The sequence below is a fragment of the Medicago truncatula genome, chromosome 2, assembly GCF_003473485.1.
Source record: "Medicago truncatula cultivar Jemalong A17 chromosome 2, MtrunA17r5.0-ANR, whole genome shotgun sequence".
Classification (NCBI taxonomy): Eukaryota; Viridiplantae; Streptophyta; class Magnoliopsida; order Fabales; family Fabaceae; genus Medicago; species Medicago truncatula.
The window spans coordinates 48,325,162-48,344,744 of record NC_053043.1 but is presented as its reverse complement, the minus strand read 5'-3'; the positions used below and the strand labels follow the sequence as shown (position 1 = coordinate 48,344,744).

The 19,583-nt window shown below is 32.3% G+C and overlaps 3 protein-coding genes across 7 annotated transcripts; 1 reads left to right on the top strand and 2 right to left on the bottom strand.

The window, feature by feature from the left end:
- Nucleotides 1-1,526: 1,526 nt before the first annotated feature.
- Nucleotides 1,527-5,109, top strand: LOC11434742 (endonuclease III homolog 2, chloroplastic). 3 transcript variants are annotated; one of them, XM_024776083.2, is made up of 10 exons: nt 1,527-1,687; nt 1,768-1,844; nt 1,971-2,031; nt 2,125-2,231; nt 2,829-2,895; nt 3,494-3,585; nt 3,762-3,899; nt 4,014-4,118; nt 4,460-4,543; nt 4,759-5,109. In XM_024776083.2, the coding sequence occupies exons 1-10, from the start codon at nt 1,579-1,581 to the stop codon at nt 4,909-4,911; spliced, it is 993 nt and encodes a 330-aa protein (XP_024631851.1). In that variant the 5' UTR covers nt 1,527-1,578; the 3' UTR covers nt 4,912-5,109. The 3 variants fall into 3 exon arrangements, with proteins under 3 accessions (XP_024631851.1, XP_003597497.1, XP_039686805.1); XM_003597449.3 differs by having other exon boundaries at nt 1,968-2,031; XM_039830871.1 differs by having other exon boundaries at nt 1,968-2,031; nt 4,728-4,902.
- A 509-nt stretch (nt 5,110-5,618) lies between these two features.
- On the bottom strand, nt 5,619-9,392 carry LOC11424569 (protein farnesyltransferase/geranylgeranyltransferase type-1 subunit alpha). Its single transcript, XM_003597448.4, has 5 exons — nt 9,066-9,392; nt 8,802-8,911; nt 7,135-7,255; nt 6,929-7,024; nt 5,619-6,309 (listed from the first exon to the last, which is right to left on the bottom strand). Exons 1-5 carry the CDS (start codon nt 9,306-9,308, stop codon nt 5,878-5,880), a joined length of 1,002 nt encoding a protein of 333 aa, XP_003597496.1. The 5' UTR covers nt 9,309-9,392; the 3' UTR covers nt 5,619-5,877.
- A 4,950-nt stretch (nt 9,393-14,342) lies between these two features.
- On the bottom strand, nt 14,343-19,122 carry LOC11432351 (uncharacterized). 3 transcript variants are annotated; one of them, XM_003597445.3, is made up of 8 exons: nt 18,976-19,122; nt 17,804-17,972; nt 17,588-17,635; nt 16,952-17,018; nt 16,455-16,555; nt 16,185-16,229; nt 15,207-15,677; nt 14,343-14,822 (listed from the first exon to the last, which is right to left on the bottom strand). In XM_003597445.3, exons 2-8 carry the CDS (start codon nt 17,936-17,938, stop codon nt 14,649-14,651), a joined length of 1,041 nt encoding a protein of 346 aa, XP_003597493.2. In that variant the 5' UTR covers nt 17,939-17,972; nt 18,976-19,122; the 3' UTR covers nt 14,343-14,648. The 3 variants fall into 3 exon arrangements, with proteins under 3 accessions (XP_003597493.2, XP_003597492.1, XP_039686804.1); XM_003597444.4 differs by having other exon boundaries at nt 17,804-17,964; nt 18,976-19,075; XM_039830870.1 differs by having other exon boundaries at nt 17,804-17,969; nt 18,977-19,036.
- Between the last annotated feature and the right edge of the window lie 461 nt (nt 19,123-19,583).

The following is a 19,583-nucleotide window of genomic DNA, read 5'->3' as shown; positions in this document are numbered from 1 at the left end:
CGCCGGATTGAGGTTAGGGGATGTTTTGTGTTTGTTCTGCCTTTTCGCAGAATATCTTTCTCCAAGGTTGTCCGGCACTGTTTTCGACGGCGCTCCGGTCAGTGTTTGCTTCGTTTTCCGGCGATGGTTGCCTTGGTCACCGTTGCTTTTGTTTTAGTTTCTTTTATTTATGTTTTGATTTAGGAAGTTGAGGCTGGGTGTGGTTTTGTTCCGGATTCGGTGACTCTGTTCGAAAATCTTTTATCTGGTTTTACTGGATTTAGGATGTGGATTCTATTGTTCTTTTCATCAGTGTGTGACGAGTCTTGTGTTCGCCTGAGGTTACTCGAAAGAGCTAGGTGCGTAGATGCTCCATGTTGACGGTAGTCGTCGTTCGTCGTACCTTAAGAATTGTATCTGATGCGGTTGCTTCATGCTCTGCGGTGGACTGTGTTGGAGTTCCTTCGTTTGTTCATCCCTCGATATGGACAACGTTTGGATTGGTTCAGTCCGAAAGGGCATGTATGACTTGATGTTTAGGGAGTTGTTGGAACTTGAATCGGACTGTGTTGACAGACGATTCATACGCCTATTTAGAAGCTTGAAACACTAGAACTATGTTTTTTTGCAATTCGATTTCGCGTCCATACATGGGTGCGCTGGATTGTCTGTGGTTGTTGCTGTTTTGAGTTTTGCTTTTTACCCTTCTGGTGGTTTCTTTGTGATTTACTGGGTCAGGTCCATGTCCCCCCAGTCTTGTACTTCCTCTTTCTTTTAATCTTATTTCTATTTTGCTTAAAAAAAAAAGTAGTAATGGGTAATTAATATAGGAAAATAATAAGTTGTGATTTCAATTATTAGAAGGGCAAACATGGAAAAAAATTATCATTTGTCAATAAATTTAACACAATAATTAACTTTCTTAAAACCAATGTTTTTGTTAAAAAGGATACTATAATAAGGGACGGAGATAGTAGCTTTTATCATCGTTCATTGTTGAAAAAGTTTTTAGACATTTTATTCCAGAATTTTTATATTGAAATAATTTTTTTTAAAAAAAGAAAAATTATGGAAAAAAATTATTTTGAAATTTTTTTTAGACATTTTTATATTGAAATGAAATCTGAACTTTTTTTAATTTCAAATCTGTTTTTCTAATTTATGAAATATATTTTCTATTTTTTTTAAATTAAGTTCCAGATTTTTTTATTTTTTTAAAAAAAAATCTAAACTTTTTCTTTTGAAAATTAATTTTCAGATTTATAAATTATTTTTAATTTTTTGTGTTTTTTTTAATTAAATATGATGTATTAAATGAATTATACATGTGATCAATGAAAAAAATAATAAAAAATAAAAAGAAATATCCACATCAGCGCCACGTAAGAGATTCTAATGAATCATAAGGGTCAGGGGTCAATTCTAAAGAATCTTTATTTTACAATGACGAAGTCTAATTTTTTTTTTACATTGGGCAAATTCAAAAGTGTTCTATATTACACCGGATAAATCATTATTAATCCATAAATATAATATAATATTTAGTCCCTCCTAAAATAGTATGTATAGCTCGTTATAGTTCCCCGACAATTTCCAAAAATGTTTGTGTTTCCTTTTACTTATGTTTCTGTTTGTTTGGTGCGAATCTCTGTCTTCTCTTCCATTACAAGAGCAACATGCTTCTCCTCCAAAACCAATCCACACCAAGGTAGCTACTAACTTCTTCACAACCCATTCTTATTTTCAATTCCTTTTCCTTAAAATTCATTCATTTTTTTATCTCTTTAGTGTTCCAATTTAACACACGCAAAAACACTACACAACTTCAACCAAAGAAGCACTTGCTGCAAATTCAAGACCAAAAAGTGAGACTTTTTTTTACCCTTTTTCTAATCTAAGCAATTTTCAATTTTTTTTTTGGGAATTCTTCAAATGTTCACATTTCCATGTATTGCAATATAATTTATGTTAGTAATTTTACTACACAGAAGTTTGGTTTGACTGAGATTGAAGGATCTGCATACACAGGAACAAATGGATTGGGTCAAACTAGTAAGTGCTTATTGCAACAAATGTACAGTTTTGGGTTGATTCTATTCTATGGAAGTGTTTTAAGTTTAGGGAGCTTATTGTTTATTTATGTAGATGAGAGTCCTGCCAATTGGGAAAACGTGCTTGAAGGGATTCGCAAAATGATGTATTCGATAGACACTACCGGTGATCGGGAAGATGCTGATATTCATCCTCCTAAGGTCTAAATCTATATGCTATTTATATTGACTTCGCGCATGGTGAAAGAAATTAAGCACTAACCTTTTGGCTTATGTCTTTAATGTGATTATAAAGTTAAGTTATTTCTTGGACAGTTTAATTGTGTTTGGTTAAAATGATACATAATTATCGGTGAATGATATGAGATAGAATGAAAGGAATTAACCATACCATTGTTTTGGTGATTTATGAAATATTGAAGGTAATTTTCGTTGTTTAGTAAATGATATGATGGTTCCATTCCATCTCATATCCCTAATTGGGGAAGAGAAATAGAGGTTCAAACAATGACAACCAATGTCTGTTTATTCCATTCTGTTCCATCAATCCAAACATAGCTTTAGTCATTTATCAACCAATACATGCGTTACAAATTCTCACCAAACTAATATTTCTCTTCTGTGCAATCTCTTATCAGTCATTAATAGTTAGAAACCTTTAATAATAAACTAAATTTATATTAGCTATTAGCTATTGACTATCGGGCCAATATTTTATTTTGATTTCAATAACAGTGTGAACCTTAATGTGCATAACTTTACTGTCATAATAAACTAAATTCTTATGCATATAATTAGGACAGAAGATTTGCTGTCCTGGCATCTTCTCTTTTATCAAGCCAGACTAAGGAGCATGTTACTCGCGGTAAGCACATTTACATTCTCAAGTTTATGGTCATGAAAAACATGTCGAGATTTGTTTTCTTTTGTTCGTAGTTTGAGAAGCTTCATTCTAAGATCGTAATATTATTTTTCGACAATATTTATGATTCATGACATAACTGTATGAAGTAGTTTGGTCCATTTAGAAGAAGGTTTTGAGCATGATTCGGTGAAATGGAAACTGATTTAGCGTTTCCATGTTTTTCTCATATCCATTTTAAACTTTTTCTGAACATTTTTGAAGTGTAAGAGATGTTTGGGAAGCTTCTGAAACTTATAGAATATTCTGGAATACACACAAAAATACAACATCACATCAGAACTAAAAATTAGTATGTATCCATTACAAGGCCCGACACAGAAAGAAAGCGCAAAAAAAATTAGATACTTCCTATATTGCATGATGTAGAAGGCTGAACTTTGAAAACCAATGAAGTGTTAATCTAAGAAAATTTGAGCAGCCATTATGTGCACATTGGCCTCCAATTGTGTTTATCATCTGTCTTTTTATGTGATTGATTCTTGGTAGTTTCTCGTACAAGTTTAGTCATATTTAAGAGTGTGTTTTTTTTCAAGAATAGGAGCAACTCAACGTCTTCGTCAAAATGGTCTTCTTACTGCTGATGCACTCAACAAAGCTGATGAAGAAACTATCAAAAAACAGATTTACCCTGTATGTTCTTTGGTAGCTTTTGATCAATTAATTTGGATTTGGTGGAAAATTAAAGATTCCACTTTTGAAACTTCCAGTATTTCTATAAGATGTTAGCGTGTCAATTTATTTTATGTCCTTTTTGTGTTTTATTAATTGAATATCTGTGCTTATGCTTTTGGGCATTCTTTTCTCAGGTTGGGTTTTATATAAGAAAAGCTGGTAACTTGAAGAAAATTGCTGATATTTGTCTCACTAAGTATGATGGAGACATACCTAACTCAATTGAGGAACTACTCTCACTTCCAGGCGTAGGTCCGAAGATTGCTCATTTGGTATGTACAGTTTTCTTTTCGTATTTCAAACAGTTTGTTTCATTAGTTTTAAGCTCCATTTTGTTAATGGTTTTAGTTTTATTTCCTGAAATCATTTTGTTAGTGGTGCTGTAGGTTATGATTATTGCATGGAACAATGTCCAAGGGATATGCGTAGATACTCATGTCCACCGCATCAGCAATCGTCTTGGATGGGTTTCGAGACCCGGCACAAAACAGGTTTGTTTTAAGTTTGGTAGCATCACATTATATTTGTCGGCTAGAAGGAAAAATTATGCTTATTACTGTCCAAGATTATCAAGGCTTATTTTTTTATTTTTTTGACAATATCAAGGCTTATGTTATGTGATCAATATGTATGTTACAACATATTGGGAATGCAATTTAATTATCAGAACATGTATTTTGTTTATCATGGTTTCCAAAATTTGCTTGACTGTCAGTCGGTGTTTGTCAGCAGGAAGAATTTTGCTCTTTGATTGGCTAGTTGTTACTTTTTCCAATAACTTCTAAGTGTCACAAATTCAAAGTTAATAATTATCTTCCTCGTGCCATGCCAGAGAACTTCAATACCCGAAGAAACAAGAAAGGCGCTGGAACGGTGGCTTCCGAGGGAAGAATGGGTTGCAATAAATCTTCTTTTGGTATGAATTAAACATTCACTCTCTTTGACTATGTAGTAGTATAGTACTATAGATAGTATAGGAACAAATGCACCTAAATGGTTATATTTTGGATGTGGTGTGTTACTTTATTTCTGCATTGCCAAAAACATTTTTGGGCCTCTTATACCATCTATCTTACAACATTGTATGCATATATGTAAAGCATCTTCTAGCTTAAATATGAAGTTGAACAGGTAGGATTTGGAAGGACAATTTGTACTCCTTTACGGCCTCGCTGTGGAGAGTGTGGTGTAAGTAGGTTCTGCCCGTCGGCGTTCAAGGAGACTTCAAGTTCATCTTCGAGGTCCAATAAATCTCAATTGAATAAGAAGCCTGAATCAAGCTGATTCTTTTGTTTCAGATTTGATATACATACATAGTTAAGAATTTTATGTGATCAAATTATAATGAGAAATATCTTGAACACACCCGTGTCTATCTAAGTGATGATGTATATATTTTGAAGAAAGACTCTTGTTTTAACTAAAAGAGATGTATGTATTGAAGAATTACATATCTTCAACTAATTTTTTTTTCATGTTTAATTTCCCTTCTATTGCCTTTAGTTACTGGGTTTTGTTATGTCAATATTAAATATCAGGTTCAATAATAGTACTACAAGTCTCTAACAGCATTGTAGTGAAATTGAATGTTTAAACTAATTGATTTGTCTCAAAATTGTATTCACTTACCAGCTTTGTAATACCTGTTTAAGAATTAGTTTATTCTAATTTTGAACAAAATGTTTACCACGGAATCATTGAGAATGATATTACTCCGTCCATCTCTCACTTAGTGATTACCTGTTTGACATTGGAATCAAGCATAGTATACAGGTTGACTCAATAGGTTTTATTAATTTAAACAAGTTTTTCATAGATAGATGCCTAATTATACACTTCAACATATTATCACAGTGGTTCGTTAATACAATGTTAAGAACGCAAAAGTAGAAGACCATTTTTTATAAAACAAGAAAAGAAGGTGGTGAAAAATATATTTTGTTCAACTTAGTTCCAATACTTAACAAGTTGTCACACTAAATTGCTAGTAATGGCGGGAACAAAAGAGCACAATTTTGCATTTATAAAAGTACGCCCTGATAACATATCATGGCAAAAACAACTACCCTGTTAAATATAGAAATACATATTGAAAACATATCAGAACAAAAACAACCACCCTGTTTTCACCCAATAACTTAATTGTCAAGCTTCTCTTTGTCAGAAAAAAAATAAAAATAAAATACTAGTCAAGCATAGGGTGTTCATGACATCCAATTTCAATAGACAAAGTATAAATTACAGACGGTATTAAGCTGCCTGAGGAAGTCTACTCTTACGCCAGACCCAATAGTTGACTCTAATTGGATCAACTTGTTCTAAAATAGAGCAAATAGTTCTTGCTATATCTGAATCTTGTTCTTCATTATCTGAAGTCCTTAAAGCCTCAATGGCATCTCTGAAATCTTCATTTGGTTGATAACCGAGGCAGATAAGATCCAAGAGAGTACTAAGAGCAAACAAATAATTGCTCTTTGTTCTCAAAATCTTTAAACATACTGAAGAAACTTGAGTGTCATTTACATATAATGTGGCTTCATCTTTGTAAAGTCCTCGAAGATATCTCCAAGAGCTTTCATTTTCAGGGTAGGAAATAATGGCTTCAATGGTGTAAAGCACTTCAGACTCCCTCATAGCTTTAATCCCCCCTAAGAAGGGAGACCTTGTTATGACAAAATATCTCTGTATAAAATATTACGAGTTAATTTTATTGAATTTGAAAATATCAAAAAAATGCTTTAAAAGTAAAATTGATTGTCAAGTTATTATTCCATACTCCCTCCGTTTTTTAATATAAGCAAAATTGACTTTTTATGTTCATTCATTTAATGATGTATGTGGTCCATATTATAAACCACATACATCATTAAATGAATGAATCTAAAAAGTCAATTTTGCTTATATTTAAAGACGGAGGGAGTACAATGCAAACACGCTACATTTAATAAGCAAATAGGATTAGAAAGTAATTATAGATTGTAGACTTATTCCATATACATGGCAAACACACCAAATTTAGAATGCAAATAGGAATAGAAAGCATTTCTAAGACCTCCCTTTTTTCTCTTTTTCATAATAGATTATTCGTGTACAGGTATTTAAATAGCAACAGCTTAGCTTAGCTTTGTCTACCAATGTTTCTCAATTTTAATTATTGGGAAAAGTAACATTTTGGACAATGACTTAAGTATACGGAATACTACATGTGTTTGATCTCTCAATTAGTTAGAAAACAATCATATACTGTGTTTTACTATGTCATGTACCAAAACTAAACATAACATGTACAATAGTCGGATACCTGATTCCAAGCAGAATTGTTAAATATGTCTTCTGCAAGCAGTTCACTACAATAATTGAGTTCATCTTCCCATCCTCCTAGGGTTTGAAGAACCCACTGTCCGTCCATGCAAAAAAAGAAGCAAAATTTTATTGAGTCATGATAATAATATGAACAGGCAACACCATCTGAAAATTAGATTCGTGGAAAAGATAGGAGAAACAAACCTGCCTATGAGACCATGCATGATAATGTTTGGCGTCAATAGACAATATCTTCTTGGTGAACTCAAGTTCACTGTTTCTAGCTTCAAGTCCTAATTTCTCAGCAACCCATCGCCTATGATGCCTATAAACATCTGACATCAAGATCAATGTGATGATGTGTATGCAAAAGAAGACAAAGGAAGCACTTCAAAGTACGACTTCATGAATGTATATGGTTTATATAAGAAATGACTATCAAATATGAACTATATCCTCAAATCATGCAACTGAATGTCATGCGAATATGAACAAAGAAGAACATTCTTTACAATTCCATGAAGGAAGTAATATGCAAGAAATAAGAACAATTTTCTAGTCTCAGACCAGCAACATTTGCCTGGTGAATTATTACATTATGCTATTGGATATCACCATCATGGTTTAATATGTAAAGGTCACTGGAGGTCAATAAACATGTGTTATGCTTAGCCCACTAAACTTATTTTGTGTATTGCATTGAACAAAGACTAGAGTGTGCGACGTCCACTCATATTACTTATATCGGATTGACACTGGAGGAAAGAGCATCATCTTTTGAACATAAAAATCTATCTTCCTGGATGTGAAATAATATGTTTTATCCATTATTACCATACTTCCATTTCCACTAAAATAAGTACCCAAAGACAATGCAAGTGACGTTTGGAGAGCACAAGGGATCATCGAATACAGATCTACAACTTTCAGCAAGAAAAAAAAAAACCAGGTACAGTAACTAGTTTAAGAAGGAAGCCTAATGCTTACTACATAGAAACACTTCAAAAATAGTAATCAAATTCATAACAGTGGTGAACCATCATCAATACCACATCGATTACTCTTAGCTGCATTTTACTTGATTATTTGTATAGCAACGTAGACGCAAATGCCGCTTAATTAGTTGTGTCAGATAGTTTTTAAGATTTTCCATAGTCCACTATTAATGGTAAAATAAGGTCCCAAACACAATATAGCCTAGTGCAAATAACTCAAGTGGGAAAACTGGGAAAAAAGATAGTGCTGTAATGCTCCCTACAGGGAAGTATGGTCACTCCATAATATAGTTATACCGTATCAAACACGTTACAGATACCAGTTTGGAGTTTGGATACTCCTAGCTGTAATTTATAATTTGTGTGCTTTTACATTGTAATATAGATGGAAAATGCCACAATAACTAGCCATGTCAAATATATGTTTAAACTTGTCATATTCCAACAATATAATTCTATGACTGGAACCTATGAGCTCTAAGTCACATGACAACAATTCTTAATTTTGCTACCACAGCTACCCTGCTTAATATTTGCATCTACTTCAAAGTTCAAACTAACAAGCGATAAATTCCCATTTTGTCAAAATTTCAGAGGACTTGTTGCACAAACAACATGGTTTGTTCACATAACGCCATTCCATGTCTACAAACAAGCCATGTACTTAAAATAACCTAGAATAATTAGCTGCAAATCACTAGTGCCAGAAGGTAGCTTGGTGAGTGAGCTTAAAAAAACAATTTTTAAGCTTGCAATGAATCGAATACAATCTTCCAATACAATATTTCTATATTTGGTTTCTTAACGCGTGCCCTATACACAAAATCACTAAAAATAGCAATTGAAATTGCAAACCAAGTAAGAAAGATCTCTCACCAAATCTGATAATTCTTGGAATTTCCACTTGCAACACGCTCCACAAATTCCCTTTCAACATGTAGGTCAACTTTCAGAGACTCAAGTAATGACCGTCGAAAATGCCACACCTACAAAATCATCACAAGATCACAACTTTAAAAAACCTAATTATTATCATTAACTCAAAAACTCATAATTAATCAAAATCAATAAGTAATTAATTTCAATTTGCATCAAATCTGAATTCAAAAAAGGAAAAAGAAATTCGAATTGTGAAATTACGGTGTAGTTTCCGGCATTTAGAGAAATAGCTTCAGCGGTGAGAGAAAGAGCGCGAGATGAAAGTTCATTGGCGAAGTAAACAGCACGAAAGTAATCCATAACTTCGGAAAATTCTTCGGAGTAGTTGATCGGAACTACTGGATTAGGGCCGTTGTTTTGAGGAATCGGAGTTACGTCGGACCACTCCGGTCGCAACCGCAGAGGCACGCGATCGTTGCTTTCATCTTCGATTTTTCCGGCCATCGTTTCTTGATTCTTCTTCACTTCTCTTCACTCTCTCACTGCTAGGGTGTTCTTAACATGTGCGGAGTAGAAAGAAAAAAAAAATACTAATCTAACAATTAATTTATTTTTTTGGGATAAACTATGTGTGAAATTTAAAAAATATAATGTGGATAAAATTACGAAATATTAGGTCTATAATTTAATTAAATATTAGATCAATTCGATCATCAATCATTTGTCTTTAATTTCTTAAATTGTCTCATATTCATGTTCTAAATATGTTTTTTTAGATGAAATTCATACTTAAAAGTGATAATTTAAATAAAATACAAAAAAGTAATCGTGATAAGTGAAATTTATACTTAACTATGATATGAGTTCCACAAAATTCGAAGTTGAAGTTAATGAAGCGCTTTTGCCCTTCTTTAAACGTAACAAAAGCATTCATGAACCAATCATTTGCTATGTATAAAACACTAGTGTAACTTCCCGTGCCAAGCACGGGATTCATTTTATTTTAAAAAAATTAACGGAGTTTACACATAATTAGGTTTTCAGATATTATTTGACTTTTTTAGTTTAATTTTATTTCAAAATTTTGACATTATGTGGTACTCTATCCTCATATGTAAAATTGAAAAAATAAATCACCGTTTATTAAGACAAAAAAAAAATTAAATTTTAAAAAGATATAACTATTTTTGTGAGAGCCGCCTTCCTTCTCCTCCATCCACCTTCTTTGCTCATCCTACCAAATCCAAACCTTCCCTTCACAATGTAACCTCACGCATCAAGGAGGTTGTGGTGTGATTCTTTGACCACCTCCTAGAACCCCTTTTTTAGGATCGGTTCCATCGAACCAAACAACACCTGTTATGGATTGTTACTCTCAAATCTGGTTTCTAGACAGCGATAGTCTGATGCGGTTGTCTCATGTTTTGCGGATCAGATTTTTCTTCTTGGTTTATTGAAACCGCTGTGAATCTCCTATCTTTTGCGGTGGTTGGGTTAGCGAGCATTATGGTTGTGTTTCAACGACGGTTGTTGGGTTTTTCGCTGCCATTGTCATCGGCTTTTGTGTTATCCTACAAATCGTGGTAGAATTTTCCCTTCACGGTCTGATTCTGATTATGAGCTCGACATTGCTTCGAAGTTGTGTTTTTCATAAATGGTCTCACCGAAAATGGGGGCGTTGTCGTCTTTGTCAACAGTGACGTGTATGGCTAGAAATGGCATTTGAAGCTGGTTGTTGTCATGTTAGATGCAGTGGGTTGGTGGCGTGTGGATTTGTTTTGGTGTTGGCGATCAGTTTCTTACCGGCTTCAAAATTGGAATTCGAGACTCGTCAGTTCACACATCCCATTTCTTTTACACATTGGTTTTGTGCCCGAAATGCGGGTTCGCTGGATTGTGCAACATGATGTGTGAGTCTAATTATGAATTCGAATTTGTTTATTTACCCATTAGATTGTCATGTATTGTATTATCATATGGCTGGTTACCTTTTTGGTTTAACTGGGTTACTATGTCCCCAGTCTTTTTTTTTACAAACAAAAATATTTTAATGTAATTAGGGTGTCGCAGATCTATCTGCATCCCATTTTCTTAAAAGAAATATTTTTATGAGTCATAAAATAGTGGGCAAAAGTACAAATATACTTAAAATATAAAAACACTATAAATAATTAATATATTCTTAAAAATATATCTAATTAATAAAAGTTCAAATTAACTTTGGTTTCTCAGTCATTCAATATATTAAACAGGTATGATTACCTCCGTTTTAATCTACCAGTATGAATAATATTATTACTTTTTTATTTAATCACAATACTCTCGGATTTCAATTATAAAAAATATCTAACTTCAAAATTTCACTTATATGCAATTAGTTTTCTTGATTTGATAAAAAAAAATTAAAGTACCATATATTGGAATGTGTTTCATGAGAATGAAAAAATATTAAACTGAAACTTACATGAATTAAAATGTATATTAGGACAAATAACATTAAATAGAGTCAAAGTAAGTTATATTTGTTTTAATTTAAGATAAAAAAAATTATTTATTTTTTATATTTAAGATTGGAGAGAGTATTTCTCTCGGAAGCAAATTATCTCCGGTGAAAAAAAATTGACAGAAAACAACTTTCTTTAATCTACTTCCATCATTTTTTTTAATTAGTGATCATAAGTCACAAATTAAAACACTCTAACCTAATTTTGTTATACTTTACTGTAATTTTGATTTCGAATTCATTGTTCAACTTTTCCAAACAAACACTTCCTCCTTCTTAAAGTTCCTAACCGAATCCCACAAACTAAAACCTCCACCAAACGTGGGTTAGAAAAAAGTAGGAGATCTATGTCAACCCACTCAATTACATGCAAGTTCTTCAACTCATTAATGGTGATCGTAAGAGTAAGGTTAAAAAAACTTTTCTAATATGCTAATGCGAGATAGATCAGGCAACTAAAAATAAAGGTAAAATACAAAGGTCATAAAATATTGATAAACTTTGTTGCATATGCGTTGTTGCTATATGTTCATGATGACTCTGCTCTAGAACTGTGTTAGGATCATGGAAGAGTGTTATTTGAGCTAATATTTCATTTTGTGTCATTTTACATGCTATCTGTCAAGCTCAATTTGTGATCTATGAGATAACAAAGATTAAAACACTATACTTCAAAAAAATATACCAAAAAAAAAAAAAAAAACAATATGAAAAAAGTACCTTTCGATCCATTAGAACCAACTCCATGGAAAATGGTAGTTTTTTATTTTTGTAGTCTTGAACAAACCAAGCACGAACAACCCTCACAACCAATGTCCACGATTATTTTCTTGGCGAAACATCAGAGATGAAGTCGTGTTTTGTAGACCTTTTTCTTTGCAATAAAAAGTTACAGAAATAACTTAGAACATAGATATCAAAGAACCAGAGAACAAAAGAAGAAAAAAAAAACTATATTTTGTGATTGTTGTGTACTCATACCCAAACTTGCTACTATTTATATAGAAAATAATACTATAACGATTAATATATATATATATATATATATATATATATATATATATTAATTGTTAATTTGACCGTTTTAAAATTAATATTATCAACGTCTTTAATATTATAAAATGTACATTAAACGATTAGATTATATTTCATGTAACCTACAAAAAATTAACTTTATAAGATTTGAAATTTAATAATATCTTATTAATATTAAGTAATATAATTTTGTAATGAATACAAATTAATTATATAACCTTAAAAACTAATTACTACAATTAAATTTTTTAATTAGTAGGTTTCTGTCATAGTGTAACGGACCAAAATTTAAAATATAATTTATTCAAGTTATTTATTATAAATTTGTAACCTACCAAATTTTTAATGTACCGTATAAATGTTAATTGAATACTAATTATATTAATAATTATTTGATTGTAACGTACAAATTTTTAATGTAACATATAAATCTTAATCAAAACAATAGTTATATTAATAATTATTTGATTGTAACCAACTATGCATTTTATGTATAATTTAATGTTAAATAAAAAACGGTTTTTAATAATAATTATAATTATTAAGCTTGTATTAATAATTGGGAAAATTTTTGGAACAAATGCCAAGTAGGATTAGGATGATGTGGACATCTTTAAAAGAGGAATTTGGAATAAGCTATTTCTAAAAACTTTAAATTGTTAGTATAAAGATTCCTCTTCTTAAATAAGATAATTGAGTTTTTTTTAGAGAAATGATATTTGAACATCCATTTAGTGATAATTTTTGCAACAAGCATACTCACATTAATTTTTATTTTATCTTTCTATTGTTATGGTTTCCGTGTCAATACCACTTTTTTCTTTGTAAAATATAATTGTTAAATAAATTATCACCAAATTGGTTGTTCAAATAACACTTCTCTTTTTTATTAAAATGTGTGTGACGTATAATGGTTGTACCACTACCAAACAAAACATGTTCTTAATGTGTGTTATTGTGTATGTTTCTCTCCTATGCAACTATCATTTTTTGTTGCAAAAATTGTTCTTCATTTTATCTGATTAGAGTGAATGTTCTTATCTAATATGATTTGTTGTTATATTTAGGGCATTTGTTAAGAATTAAAAAATACAGATACTAGATAATTTTATGTAAAAAAAAGTTATTTTTTGTTGTTTCAGTATCATGTACAATTTTTAATGTAAAAAAAAGTTTTTTTTTTTTTTTAAGAAATTGTGCAGACACGAATATTTGCCATATAAAAACAAAAGCTCAAAAGTATTAGCAACTAACATATGATATACATGATCCTCCTTCAAACAAAAATACATGTAAATTTTTCATTAAAAAATAATAATAAACATAAAATAAAAAAGGGTTAATATATGTTTACATGTAATATTAGTGATTTCCGGTTTACCCACTGAAAAAAAAATTGTTTAGATTCCAACCCTGTAATTTGAAGATTTTTTGATTTTGAACCTTCATGGCATCAAATTACAAAATTTAAGGTACTTTCGCCCCTTGTAATTTGAAAGAATTTCGGTTTACCCCCTGACATATCATCAATATTTCGGTTTACCACCCTACCATATCATCGATTTTGTACAGTCAAAATTCATGAAGATCCAAAACCAAAATTCTTCAAATTACAGGGTTGAAATCTAAACAAATTTTTTTCAAGAGGTAAACGGAAATCACTAATATTATAGGGGTAAACATATATTAACCCAATAAAAAATAATGCCTTGAAATTTACTTTTTGAAGAATCTAAATTAACCCACCCAAATTGACACCGAAGAGAATCGAACCTAAGACTTCAAGAAGGAGCACACTTCCATATCTCAGGTCAATACCACCATGCCAACCCAAATGGGGTTTATAATGCCTTGAAATTGAAAAAGATTTTGATCCTCTCTCTGTTGTCCATTTTATCTTAGTCTCGATCATTCATCTACTTTTTTCTCTGTGGTCGATCAACGGTTGGATTAGGAAAGAAGATATGACTATCACGGAACAGGAAGTGCTAGAGAGGATCTATAATCCAACAAAAAGGATAGTTTCAATTTTCAATATACCATTTTGATTTACAATTCCAATATGCGAGTTTCTTATCCAACCATATGAGTGTGCAAAACAATCCAATGAGATTGATTTGCACTGAACATGATGCATGTCCAACTAATTCTACAAATTCAGACCTCCGTTATTTACTAAAGCTATAAGAAAAATGGAGAAATTATTAATTCAAAAAACAAAAGAATGATTCAGAGTATGAATGTTGTCTAGATTTTTTTTTCACTGAAGTTTGCTATAATAATCCATCTGATCTTTGAATTCCTGTTCACTTGTGAAACAACTTCCAGATATCTCTGTCAGCCAAATCCTTAACCAAATGCACTCCAAAAATGCCCTCCTCATCTAACACATTTCTCAGCTGTCGTACTCCATTGCTAAAGCCAACATAGTGCTTCTTAGTTGGAGCAAGATATACCACTCCATATGGAGGCCTTATACACTGTTATAAAAGGGAAACCAGAAAATAGGAATCAGAATGTTGACAAGGGGAAACTTATGCAATCAGGACAATGCCATCGATGCAATACTCATTGTAGTGTGGGTGGATATATGGCGCGTGTCTTCCTTACTTCGTCTGAAAATCTATTTCTAACCTTGATGAAATTTCATTGTGTTTTGTATGCCATGGTGTTACGACTTATTGCCGTGTAATCAAATACAATAAATTGGTATGGTCACCGATTGGTATACTTAGACGGTGACCAAGTTGATATTTGTTGTATCTGATGACACAACAATAAGTATCTGATGACAACAGGATATGCAGTTTAGTATAGCATTAAAATAAGAAAGTGCAGAGACAACCAAGTATAATGAAACAAACCTTCTTAATGAGAGCATACAGCTTCTTCAAAGAGTTAACAGAGTATGGAATCTCAGTCATTAAAATAACATCATAGCCACCATCCCCCTGATCTGCCTCATTAGCTCTTTCCCATGCTCGACTTCCTGAGAGTTTCCTAGACCTTCTTGAACTAGATTCGTGTCCAATGATGCTACCATCTTGACTACTGCCTACATCCAAAAAGTCTTCCTCAGAGAAGCTCAAACTCATTCCAGGTGTCGCTTCATATCCATCATTTTTCACAGTAGACAACACGGCAGGTAATTCTTCCCAGTCCCCAGCATAAAAGTTAACAGATGGTGCAAGAGTCTGCCTTGAAGGAGTAAGGGGAGACTCTGGCTGTCGACTCTGCCTATCACGAGCTTGCTTGAGATTACCAAGGACATTCGGTACAGTTGTGCATCTTACAGTTTCAGCATTCTGATCTTGAAAATGCACAATGGAAGCTCCCTGTGAAATAAAGAACCATTTAGAGGACAGAGAATATTATTCCAATGAGTGAATGTTTCTTTGAACGTCTGGGAAAAAAAGTATAGCCAATTAACCATTGTTTTTATTCTACCAAAAGACTTTAAAAAATTTCTCTTCTTGCAGCAGAACTTGTTTGTCAGTTTGCAAATATTACCAAAAAAGAATCCAAAATCTTTAGGTTGGTGGCACCAGGAAGACATTGTTCTGTTTGTTATATACTTTCGTCAACGTGACAAGTTAGATGGAAGGCATAAAAAGAAGGTGAAAGCACAGTGCCTTGGAAGTCCAATTTTGACACTATTACATTGAGAATAACTACAAAATATATTTGACTGCAGTTCAAGTATTCGAACTACAATAAACCAACACCTACACAAACAAGATGAATGTTGTTGTTCTTTCCAGCTATCAAATACACACAAACTAGTGACAAATGACCAAGGAAAGGAGAAAGTGAGCACTGAGACCTAAAGTGCAACTGTATACCTTCAAGCAAGCAAAGATTCCAGGAAGTCCATAGTTGCAACTGAGCTGCACGGAACATGAAGTGAAGAGATCATTAAATTATGAATAATAGATACAACTAAAAAGATTGAAAAATATGGCTCAAGGGAGAAGAAAAGAGAGAAATCTTGTGGCCATACAGTTAACGTTGAGAGCATTTGTAAATGAGAAAAAGAGGATGAAGCATAAGAAGAATTAAAGACAACCAAATCAAGGCATTAAAGCATGCAAAAATATCTTTCAATTAGTTACCTCAAGAACTCTTTTTCCTCTGAAGGTCAATTGCCCGTCACGAATCTCATTCTTGAGAACACTGACAAGATCGATGGAACTGGACCAGGATTTCGGATAGCCTACAAAGTCACAGATAGATCAATTTGATACTGCCCCTCCTTTGTAATGATGAGGAAACAAATTGCATGTATATTATTGTCTATCAAAGCATGATTGTTAAATGATATTATACTCAACAAGAATCATGTCATTATTTTTCCGACACAAATTGGCTTAGTAGGTTGGTTAATATTTTGAAGTTTTGAATTAATACAGCATTGACCTTAAGGGTTGTCCTTTTCCTTTCATGCCAAAAAAGTTTTTGCTGGGTATCATAGCATACGGTCTAAAGATTCTCTGCTATACTACTTTGTTGACTGTTATGTTTGCATAGTAATACACTGGAGAGAAAATAGTAGTTTATAGAAAAATTATCATGTGTCCAATGCCTACAGACTGAAATTTCATGTACATACCATCCAGTCTTGAGGATATTGTCTCTGAACCACCGAACCCGATGATATCAGCAACACTTACTATTCCCTGTAGGAGGTTTAAGACAGAATCAGTTTCCGCACAACTATTAAACTAACTGATATGCGAACATAAGCTATAATATCATGACAAGATTATTGAAGACAAAATTTAGATGAGAAAGTTTTCAAGAAAATGAGGAGTGGAAAAAGTTCTTGCTAAGAAATATTGTAAATTCAGCATTCAAAAGTGTACCAGATTCTGCAGAAACGCAAAGTAAAGAATTGTATTCGGCAGATTTGGTAATCATGCCTATGGCAAAATAATACAAAGGATAAAACCTGCATCCCATTTTATTGATATGGATCTGAGGTGCCTGTAGTTGTTTGCCAACTGCATGACATCCCACGTTGAATAATTGAACTATTGGGCGTGCAGTTAATTTTTAGTTATAGGTAATTGTCTTCCGATTGATACTGGCCAAATGAAAGAATAGAAACCAACCCGAAATCCTTGCACTATCATTGATTCAACAATAACACTAATTTTCCATAAATAATTTAATTAAGACACAAGCCATCTGATTATGCCACCCTTCAGAAAACAATTACTATGAAACTAACCATGCTGAGACGTACCTTAAAATGGTCACTATTTTCCCCAGCTTCCTTGTCAGTGTGAAACGCCTGCAGAGCATGACATATAAATCTGTTACACTTCTTCCCAGTCACCCAAAAGTAGGCAAAAAATTCAACTAAATGCCTTAATTTCAACTTTCAAGGTAAAGTTTCATTTTTGCTGTTGGTTGGTTAGGGGGGTGTCTCGATGGAGGAAGATAAAAATGGTAGTTGTACCTTTGAAGGAAGAATCTCCACTGCTGGTGATGCGAGATGAATAGCTTTCTCGGGAACGGACGATATACTGAGACTTCCATGATCGCGAGGCACTAGGCCAGGCAAGCATTGTGAAAGTATTGCCGGTGCACGCATTGCAGTTGGTACTAAGAAGCAATCGCCTGTCGAACTGATAAGATACATTAACACCAGCTATCAAACTTTACACTTACGCCACGTAATTACTTTCAATGGAATGTATCATTGACCAATCCAACCATTAACTCGTGTGATGTTGTCTTCATGAAATCATGATCATGTATTCAACATTGTATGTATGTTTCCTAAAAACTTCGCTATTTATTACGAAGGATACTGCGAAAGAATCGCAAGAATTGACACACGGCAATATCTAAAGCAAACCGATAATGATTTGGTCGGTATTTGGCGAAATTCGTGGATGATTGTCCAAAAGGAAGTATTTGTTTTTATTAGTCATATAACTGTATCGTACTATTAATTATTCTGGTTTACCAAATAGTGACATTTAACAACCCTATTTTCAATAACACTATATATATTAAAACAAAGTAGTATAATGAAGTATTATGAATTTTAATAAACTTGATTGATATACTTCCGTAAAAACTTTTAATTCAACAATTCAATTCATCAATTTCACATTCTAACAAAAATTATTAGTATAAGTATAAAAATAAATGATCCAGTTCAAGTGTTAGTTGATCATAACACTTAGAATTAAATCAAATAAAAATAGTATAAAATTGCAATTTTTTTAACAACTACTCTATCAATTTGATGAACTATATATAGAGTCATACATCAAAAAACAAAACCATGCACATAAAATAAAAACATCATTATCACAAACAGTAATTCTTATCCCTTTCTCTAAAAAAGTTCAAACACAGATTAACAAAAATTCCTTCACGTTTAACCTCAAAATAGATGAAAAAAACAAAAAAGATCAAAATTTTGGGGAAAAAGAAAAAAAAATTACTTTTTTTGTATTCAATTAACATGGAGCTTAAAAATCAAAGAATATATGAAATTGGAAGTAAAATTCACACGAGAAAAAGGCTAATTATACATGATCAAAGAAAATAATAACAAATGAATAAATAAAAAACAAAAATTGAGGAATTGAAAGAAGAAGAAAAAGAAGAGAATACCTGAATTCAGAGAGAGTTAGGTTTTGGTGATGAAATGAGAAATGCGATGAAAAAACAAAGTGTTTTTTTTTCAAAGATGAAATTTTGTTAAAGTCTGAAAGGAAATGTAAGCAAGAAACAGAGAAGAAGCTTCGACGTCAGAGGACTATTGTAATGACTGAAATACCCTTTTGGTTGTTGAACAATTGTGCTGTGGGGTCTAATTAGATCCAATGCTTTTTGTCTTTTTCTTTTGGGAAAAATGGGTATGTAAACTATGTGTATGTAGAATGGAATGGAACGGAACAAGCATTATTGGGATTTTTTTTGGGGTAACATAATAAGATCCATGTACGGATTTTTTAGGTGTACTAACCCACACTATAAACGTTTTTAAAATAACAAAAGTCATCTCAATGATGTATATGACTATATTTATCTATGAGTTTTTTTAGGGTAAATTGCAAGAGAGTATCTAGTTGTGGGGTAAGAAAAAAATAATAATATATAGCTTGAGACAAGTGAATAGGCACTCTAAATGCTCCAGATCCACGCTACATGCTCTGAATTTTTATGTTAATTCATATATTCGACACACGTTTTGAGTCGTTTTATTTATTCAAAGCATC